We start from the raw sequence: 9,937 nt of genomic DNA, 5'->3' as shown, positions 1-9,937 counted from the left end.
GGGGGGGGGCGGCCGCCGCGCCGGGGACGGGTAGGGGTCGCTCGGCGGGCGTGAGGAGGTGGCGACGGACAGGGAGAATCATGCTGCGCGCCTCTCTCCGACAGGTGAGTGGGGTCTGTCCGCCTGCCGGGGATGCCGAGCAACGAGGCGGGTTCGCAAGGTGACCGGGGTCCCCTCGCGTCCCCTTTTCTCGGGGCGAGCCGGGAGAGCGCTTCCCGTGCGCTCCTTCCCTCAGCGGGGATGGCGCTTCCTCCCCCGCTCCGCCCCGGCGCGGCCTCCGGCACCCGGCTGCCCTGAACGGCGGGCTGCGCTCTCAGGTGTCGGCGGCGTTGAAGGAAGGACGAGTCGCTCCCACGGAGCTCTGCCAGCGATGCCTGGCCCTCATCAAAAGCACCAAGTTTCTGAATGCATACATCACCGTAGCGGAAGAGACCGCTTTGAAGCAGGCTGAAGAATCAGAGGAAAGATATAAAAGAGGTATGTTGGTTTGCAAGCAACGTCAGTCCTTAAAAAGCGGCTGAGGAGGAGCTGTCTGTGTTAGACGAAGCACCTTTGCTTTTTAAAGGGGGTGTCTTGGCTTGTTTGAATCTTGGGGGATGAAGCTCACACTTGTGGTTTCTGTGGGTGTACACTTGGCACTCAGGAGAGTATTTAGGCCAAAAAACAGAGGGTAAACCTGGACCAAACGGGGCATTGCAGGTTAAATAGGCTCTGTGCCTCTTGGACAGTGTTACTACTTGGTGTCAGCTGCTTTTTTCCCTCAACAGTTCATTTGGAATATGTAGCCAACAGGTGCCATGAATAGGCAAATGCAGTGGTCATTCTCAGGCCTCCAGACTGGGATAGGCAAACAGCTAGCACAACCTATTGAGTTTTTAATTAAGAAAGCAAATTAAAATAATGCAGCTTTATTAATTGCAGTTAGGAATTGGAGAACAGAACAGCTTTCAGTCCTGTTATCTGCAACATTTAGAAGATAGCCATCCTCATTTTCCTTTGTGTCTCAAGAAAGGCAGGAAAGGTGAATTTTCACCTAATAGAATACATGTTTTCCTTCATGTGTGACACTTGCTGTCCTCTGACAGCTCAATAAATTGTCAGCCAGGTTGTTTTGCTTCCTGATGTAGGCCATTTAGGTTTTGAGTTGGGGTTTTTTTGTGGTGTTTGTTGGTTCAGGGTTTTTTTGATGGTGATAATCGATTACTTGAGAAGCATTTTCTCTGCTTCAGTAATTAATCTACTGTGTATGCCAGGTAGGCAGTGTTTATGGCTCCCAGCCTAGTGATAGGGTGTATTTAGTTGCACCTATGGCTGAAATAAGCACTGTGTGGTGACATTGGAATGCACTCCTCTGGGATAGCCAGCCTGGATGAAAGCAGGTGGAGGGCTTAGACAGGAGGTCTGGTTTGGGCAGAGTGCTCAATGCTTGAGTTGGAATGGAAGGTGGTTCTTGAAAATGGAACAGACAACCATCAAATGCCAAGTGGAAAGCAATCTTGCTTTCAAAAACCACCCAGAGGGACATGTAAAATAAACAGTAATTGATGACAACATTATGTATATAGAGCACATTTTGCTTTAATTTCTGTTGTTTTGCAATCATTTGTAATGCAGGTCAACCACTGGGCATTCTAGATGGAATTCCTATTGCTGTAAAAGACAACTTTAATACAGCTGGCATTGAGACAACATGTGCATCAAACATGCTGAAAGGTACAGTACAGCTTTTAAAGTAAATTCAGATCTTTTGCTCTTTGGAGAGTGTATGGACTGGAGTCTTCCAGAAATCCAAGTATTTTTAAAAAATGAGTGTGTGTCATTTGAGGAAATACATTTATCCAGTTTCACTAGCCAAGTTCATCTGGTATTACAGATGGATTTTTTTCTTCTTCTAAGCATGTTATCTCTTTATAATTGTATGCATTTAACAACAGTTATAATAAAAACCTATATACTACAATAAACCGGTTCCAAGGAAAATTCACATTTTCCTTCACAGTGCTTTTAGGTCTAGAGGAGGACAGTCAGTACTGTTCTACCTTCTGTTTCATACCTAGTGAAATCCAAAGACAGTCCTGTTTTGTTGTTCTGTTCATAATTGGTGACTTAAATAGTTTTTTCATATGGCTGTAAGAAAAGTAAATGTTTACAATCCCAACATACAATCACATTTATAATTATTTTAAGGCATTTTTTAAAATTTCCTAAAGTCATTGTTTCTATTAACAGTTCATGAACGTTTTTGAGGCATTACAGTGTTTTTATAGTAAAAGCAAAAGTTGGAAACATTTCTTATATCTGTTTTATTCTGCACAAAGTTAAACTTTATATTAATCCTTGTGGAAGATAGTAGAAGTAAATTAACAGACCTCTGATTTGATTGTGGTTTTTTTTAATAGCAGAAGAAACAAAATATGACTTCTCTGTTGCAAAAGTTGTTATATTACCTGAGATGCTTTTCCTTAAAGCACATTCTCAGACCTGTTGTGATTGATTGCAAAGAGTATTATGAGTGATGTCCTTGTTCCTGATGGAAGTGGCAGTGAAGAAGCCCCTGTTATCATTCATGAAGTGAATTGGTTACCACTTGAGGTCTCATGTCACTGTCGTAGTTCTCATCTTTATGTAAAGTCTGATGCTAATGACAGCATCAAAATGTTCAGAGTAGCTACTTGTAAAAATAACTTGTATCTCACCAGTTGCTCTTAATTATTCTGATTGTTTTCAGGTTATATTTCTCCTTACAATGCTACAGTAGTTCAGAAGTTACTGGATCAGGGAGCTGTGCTTTTAGGTAAAACAAACCTAGATGAATTTGCAATGGGGTGAGTGATGTTTATTATTTTTAATGTGTTGATTTTACATGAAATAACATACATACCATCTGTTCCAATCTACCTGTAATCCTTAACTCCTGTTTCTGTGAGGTGAGACAGCAATGAATACTTACTGGAAGGGTACACAGAGCGGCATGAACTTCTGCCTGAGCGTTTGTAGTGTTGTGTAAATGATACAGACGCTGAGTTTTGTGAACATAGTGTTCAAATGTGCTTGAGAGGCAGGAAGCAGTCCAGCTTCTGCAGAAGGCCAAGGACAAGTGGCCTTCTTGTAGATTCAGTAATGTGTTAATAGAATTGGTTACAACGCAGTTAATTGCTGCCTTTTCCTCTCTCCTTACTGATGGCTTTTTGCCCTTAGGTAATTGTTATCGTGCCCCCAGTGGCAGCCACTGCCTCTGCCAGTCGGCCACTGGGGTAATTTGTATGGGTGCTCCCTGATTTGCTGCACACAGGCTAATCGAGAGCAAGGCTTTTAAGTTGCCTGAGCTATTGGTGGTGACTTTTTCTCAGGAGCACATTGAAAAATTCTCCTACAAATTGTTTCTTCTGCAAATCAGTGAAGACAGCCAAGCTGTAGCAGAGAATGGCATCGGGCTGTTAGGGATGGGAATTACTGCTAGGTTTGGAAGGAAATCTCTGGGATTTAGTTACCTGTGAAAACCAGTAAACGCTGTATTTTGATTTTATTATACTGAAAACCAGAGTCCAAGGTTTGATTGGAAATTCACATGGATGGGGTGGAAGTGCTTGGACAATATTGTTTTGAATAAAGTAATTTTTATGTAAAAAAGTTATTCCTCAGAGGAAGAGCAGCAAAAAGCTTGGGAAAAACCTGATAATGCAGTATTACAACTGGTCTAAGTTTGTTAAAGCACAGGATTCTCCTAAAGAGCTTATCCCAATACTAGTTTCTCATTCTGGTGTGTGTGTTTGTGTGATCTCTTGATCAGGGAGCAGGTCCAGCTCTAAAGCAGTGATGTCTCATAAGGTTTGTTTTCCACTGCTGTCAGCTGCCTGTTTTGTCTGATGATATAGCTGGTAACACTGGCACCTTGCAGTCAGGGGAGCGTGGGTAGAGGGCCTGAGGAAGGAGGAAAGTATGCCCTGCCCCTGCTTCAGGTGTCAGCTCACACCTAGGTGACACAAGCTGACTGAAACTGGTTTCTGAGAAGCCAGTCTGGCATTCTGAACCAGTGAACTGTGGCCTCTGCAGAGGGCTACAGGGTGAATAATAGTGTGGCATTTCAGAGAAATGCATGTTCCTGGTATTGTGGAGCTTTGTCTCCACCTCTAGCAGTATGTTTTTCCTCACAACAGTGATCTTGCATCAAAGGCAGGGCTGGAAAAACAGAATACCTTGGTTTTGAAAGAGATGTGCTCCTGTACTTTTACATAGCTTAAGTCAGTTTTGTGTCTTTGTGACTCTGTTCATTTCAGTGGCAGTAGCAGAAGTTAGAAAAAGGTACAAGTTCAGGTTCTGTGTTAGAAACTGATGAACAGCTATGAATTTTACAGTTGTATGTAATGTTGTAGAAGTTGACTGCTTAATGATTTACGTACACCAATCTTCTTGTGTTGAAATTGAATTTGCAAGGATGATGAGGAATTGGATTAAAAAAATTAAATTCAGGAATACAAGTGTGTAATTTGTCACTTCTGTCTGTATTTGTCCTGTATGACTATCTTAGTTCTGGGAGCACGGATGGAGTATTTGGACCAGTCAGAAATCCCTGGAGTTATTCAAAACAGTACAAGGAAAAGTCTGTCCCAAAATCCCATTCTGAAGATGAAGAGTCAAACTGGGTAATAACAGGAGGGAGCTCAGGAGGCAGCGCGGCTGCTGTGTCGTCTTTCACATGTTTTGCGTAAGAGGCTTTTAAAATTGTCTTTCCGTAAATGTCTCAAAATATGTTGGAATATTTTAATTTTATAATTTTCTCATAAGCTAGTAAGAAATAGAAGGGTTATTGGCACTGGCTTGCAAAAATTTATTTCAGCATCCCTAGGTTACTCGTGGCATATCATGAAGCCAGAATTAATCCATGCAGGCAAATTTAGACTTACTCATTTCAGGCATTATTCAGTCATATGACCACTTTACACTTTGTGAAATATATATAAAATTTTGATGGCAGTAAGGGAGTGACAGTTTTATTCTTATTCCCACATAATCTCTTAAGAAGTCTTACGAGGTTTGTGACGCATCCTCTTCCTCCCTAATTGCATTACACAAATACACACTGAAAATGTAATTCAGCAAATTAAGAGATCCCTCAATTTGTAGCAGTATAATAATCTTTCCTCTGCTCCTTTGTTTTTATAGCATAGTTATGTAATAGTACATGAGATTTGGGACCTAAAACCTTTCAAATCTCTTATTTAACAAAAGAGTACAGAGTACTTACTACATAGATACTTACAGCCTTCTGTGTTTTTAACTTAGAAAACAGTTTTAGTGTTGGGGTATTTTTTTAGGCAAGTGTGTGTTTATGGTTGTTGGAGTTTTTTCCTAAAGAAATTTGAACAAACTGGACTTTTTTTTTTAAATAGTAATTACTAACTGCATGGAATATCAACACACTGTTTAGCAGGTCAGTTGTCTATACTATCTTCTCCATCTGACTGTTAAAACTGATCACAAACCTTTACACCTTGTATTTTATGCAATTTTTAGAGCTACATGTTGGAACATGTTTTATAGAATATTATTTCAATTCTGCTCTTAATTGGAAGGTGTTTAAAAATGCTCTTTAGTTACTTTATATGTATTTGCCCACAGACTACATTACAAGCATATATTTTGTTGTTAAAATATTTTTGCTAATGTTGATTACAACTCTTTAAATTACTTTTTTAAGTTTTATGTATCTCTTCATATCCTTGCCCTTTACTGGGATGTAACCTACTCAACATTTTAATACTGTTGAAATTGAACTCAGTGCAGCCATTCCCAAGGACTGCTGATTCTCATCCTGAGCCAGAATGGGCTGATCCTGAGAGGGTCTGGCACCTTTTCTTATGTTGCTGGGCTCCCATTTTGCACTGCTCAGCACATTGTCAGATCAGGGAGATTTTTTTGTCCAGCTATTTTATTGCATATAACCTATTGTATATCCATCCTATTAGTGTCTTTCAAGCACTAGGAATGCTGCCAGTCTTTACATTTTCAGTTTGAGATTTGGATGTCCAAAAATGCTATAAAATTGAGGGTGTTTTACATCAACACAAATACTTTGGAAAAAATTCCACTTCGGGAAAGTCAGTTGAATTGGTTCAGCCATCTCATAAACAAATGGCTATGGGAAAAGTCATATACTCACTTCAATAAAAATTATACCTATTTCTGGAGTTTAAATTGGTTTTGGCAAAGATTTGAATGAAAACTGCTTTATCTTTTTAATGCTGCTTGAGTTAAGTTTATTAAAAACAAGAGAACAGCATGTTTCATTTCAATACAATTTTTGAAATAAAAGTTTCAATTTAGAAAGAACAAGGTTTCACTTGTGGATAAGGAAAAGAGGAATTCAGCATAATAATAACAATATGCTGTGTTTTAATTGTACCTAAGCTACTGTAAACTGGGAGTTCTGATCAATCATTGTAGATTTGGAAACAGGAAAAACATCTTTCCAAAGTATGCCCTCTTGTTAGGGGCAATAAATGTCATTCTTCCTTTTTATCCTGGAAAATGCTGATTCATGGTGCATTGGCTACGCAATAAAAAAGATATCAGCGTTGAAAACTGTTCCCTAAATCACATGAGATGTATCAGTTGGAGTCCACAGTATTGGAACAAGGAAGGCAGAAGAAGATATTTGGGGCCATTTTCAGATGGTCTGAATTCTACCTATCTGCCTCTGCTTTGTGAAGAGAACTGGACTCTCCCAATGGCAAATTCAGAGACCCTAGGAAAAATCAGAGAACAAATGAAAAATAGACATAGAGAACAGACTGGAATTTAGGCTGTGTGATTATGACTTCTGGTCTGGAAGGATTTACAGTTTTAAATCCATGCATCTCAAAGCCACACATTCTTATGATTTGGAAATGTTCTGAATTATCTTACTAATGATGATCCTTTTGAAACCATAGAGCCTTAGGGTCAGACACAGGAGGATCTACCCGAAACCCTGCTGCTCACTGTGGTGTTGTAGGTTTAAAGCCAACATATGGACTGATCTCTCGCCATGGTCTCATTCCTCTAGTGAACTCCATGGATGTGCCAGGAATCCTAACCAGATCTGTGGATGATGCTGCAGTTTTGTTAGGTATTACTCTGTCATACATCTTTGTTTACAACATTTCCTCAAAACAGACTGAATCCTGACTAACTAATGTATGTTTTCTTGGACATGTCATGTCTTATTTCAGGTTCACTTGCTGGACATGATCCTAAGGACTCTACCACAATTCAGGATGACTTCAAGCCATTTGAACTACCTAATTTGACTGATGTCAGCAAGCTTTCAATTGGAATTCCAAAGGTAACATTTAAATCCTGTTAACAGTTATGGACAGGAAGAACAAATAAAAGACGCATAACAAAAAATATTTGTGTCTTGCGCACCACCTCCCAGTCTCCCATGATTTGAAACAGCGAAGACAGTGAAAGCAGCTCATGGAAAAGAACAGTATGTGTTTGCTCTGTTGCCTGTCCAGGCAATTAGGAGTAAGCATACAGTAATGCATCACCTAAAACATGTTGTCATTGTCGGGGGAAGCACTGTCTTGGTTCTCTCTGTTGCTCTTTCCTTAGTCTACTCTGTAACCTCAAGCAAGTTGCTCTTGGAGCCTTCCCATGCAGTGAGCTTGGTACTGGTTTGTGCAGAGCTTTGGGATCCTTGCCTAAAGGCCAATGTGTTAATATTGAGCAGAATTTTAAAGGCAATTGAATGGCACAAGGAGCTGTGATTTGCAGAGTCCTAATAAGAACTGAAAGATGTCTGTAATTTGGCATCTGATGTATGCAATTCAATCATGTTTGTTTGAAATTTAGGAACAAAGTTTGGGACTTCAGCCTATTTTTAATTTAATAAAGGCTCTGCCTTCAAAGAGACAATGTAAATAACATTTATTAATTGTATTCTCTGTATTGGAACCTAAGATAGAACAGGCATACCAAAAGTTTTAATTTGGTAAGCAGAGATGTCCACTGACCAATTATTCACAATCTGTGAAATGGAAAATTACGTGCCTAGAAAATTGATCAGCTGCATACTGTTTAAATCTTGATAAATCTAAAATTGTGATGTTGGTTAATTTTTCCTGTCCTTTGGACAGTTTTTTCTACTGCTACAGGTTATTCTAAACAGATACATGCATACATTAAACATGGGTCATAGCTACTCAGAAGTCAGACAGTATTATGACCCTGATATTATGGTTTAGAACTAAAGCAAGTATCTTCAAAAACAGGGAATTTTAATATAATATCTATAATTTGTCTGTGAAATAGGAAAGTAGCTAATCTAAGTCTTCTCCCAAACCCTTGATTGTAGGTTTTATTTGTTTCACCATGGTGTGCCAGTTGCCACTGATAACATTGTGAGCGTTAACAACAGGGGCTAACAGCCCTGGTTTTAGGATTTAGACCTGAAGAATTTGTACCTGTTACTGCAGAGCAGTACAGTATAGTCCTGATAGATAAATAAGGGAATAGCTGGGCAATTACTCTTTCAGAAGAAACTGCTGAAATTCCATGATCTGTGATACATATGTTGATTCTGCTGAGATGAATATAATACTCTTAAGAAGATTCAATCCTGTTAATTTAATACCCCTTGATTGTATAGGATTTAATAGATGCAAAAAGTTTTTATTGGTACTTTAAATCATATAGGGGTGAGATAATAATGGTTTCAATGTATTTTTAGCAAGGAGTATTTGTGTTTTAGTTGCTATTAGAAGTAAACCAGTATGTAAAATAACTCCCATTCTTGTTTTTCCTCTAAGGAATATCATGCACCAGGGCTGTCTAGTGAAATTCTGGCTCTCTGGTCAAAAGCTGCTGACCTGTTTAAGAATGCAGGTGCTAAAGTGGTTGAAGTGAGCCTACCACACACTCCTTACTCAATTGTCTGCTATCATGTGCTGTGCACAGCAGAAGTGGCATCAAATATGGCCAGGTTTGATGGACTGGAATATGGTAAGGCCTTTGAAAAAACCTTTTTCTCAGACAGTAGAAACATTGCTGGACGCCATGTAAAAGTGTTAGTTTTTGTAGATTTTTTTTCATGGTTGGATGCTTGATATTATTTCTCCAAGATGGAATATAGTAAGAAACCTTGTGCAGATAAAAATGTGTAAATAAATACATAATATATTTCACTACTAGGCATATCAGTGTCTGGGCTCAAAATCTAGTTTAGTATTTCCATAATAAAACTATGTGTTTTGTTGTTTTTCCAGAGTAGTAGCATGTCAGGCTGCAGCAAACAGTGACCTATTGTACTACTGTGACATTATTAAATCTTAAGGATTACAAGAAGTATGAACACCCAGAATGCCTTTTCTTTCCAGGACATCGTTCTGACATGAAAGATTCCACCGAAAGTATGTATGCTGCAACACGGAGAGAAGGCTTCAATGATGTCGTAAGAGGGAGGATTCTGTCAGGAAACTACTTCTTGTTGAAACAGTAAGCAGAACTTCTTGAAATTCAGCTTTTCCAGGTTAATGAAGTTTTGAGCAAATGGTGATTAATTGCTTATCATGACATGAGGAAGAAATTGCTCTTACACTAGTAGCTGTTTGTATTTTTATTATTGCTTTAGGTCTATAATGCCTGTTTATAATGAACAAAAATGTTTTCCCAGTCTTACCAGTGAGTGTCCTAAATTAAATAAGTAGAACAATTTAGTGATTTTTTCCCCTACCAGAGCATTATTGGCATCATCAGTTAAATTAGGCAGAAATCTACCCTATGGTATGACATTGAAATCATACTGAAGTCTTTACTGTCTTAGTGTTAGAAGTTCTGTAGCTGTTAATTTCATTAAAACTGCATAGAAAAACTGCTGGTACATTTTAGCAAGATCTTCTAGAGAAAGCCAGACACATAGCAATTAAATTAACTGCAGCTCTCTGTCTCAGTGTAC

At 39.0% G+C, this 9,937-nt stretch overlaps 1 protein-coding gene across 1 annotated transcript in view; it reads left to right on the top strand.

The window, feature by feature from the left end:
• The first annotated feature begins 6 nt into the window (after nt 1–6).
• The window catches only part of QRSL1 (glutaminyl-tRNA amidotransferase subunit QRSL1), a 13,657-nt gene continuing 3,726 nt past the window's right edge, over nt 7–9,937 (top strand). The window contains exons 1-9 of the mRNA XM_005426595.3: nt 7–104; nt 318–477; nt 1,615–1,713; nt 2,729–2,825; nt 4,529–4,705; nt 6,933–7,108; nt 7,212–7,324; nt 8,793–8,985; nt 9,360–9,477. Of these exons, the coding sequence (XP_005426652.1) occupies nt 81–104; nt 318–477; nt 1,615–1,713; nt 2,729–2,825; nt 4,529–4,705; nt 6,933–7,108; nt 7,212–7,324; nt 8,793–8,985; nt 9,360–9,477 (1,157 nt within the window). The 5' untranslated portion in view covers nt 7–80. The remainder of the gene's footprint in view (nt 105–317; nt 478–1,614; nt 1,714–2,728; nt 2,826–4,528; nt 4,706–6,932; nt 7,109–7,211; nt 7,325–8,792; nt 8,986–9,359; nt 9,478–9,937) is intronic.

Source organism: Geospiza fortis, unplaced genomic scaffold (genome assembly GCF_000277835.1).
Source record: "Geospiza fortis unplaced genomic scaffold, GeoFor_1.0 scaffold486, whole genome shotgun sequence".
Taxonomy (NCBI): domain Eukaryota; kingdom Metazoa; phylum Chordata; class Aves; order Passeriformes; family Thraupidae; genus Geospiza; species Geospiza fortis.
This window is presented reverse-complemented; position numbering and strand designations above follow the sequence as displayed.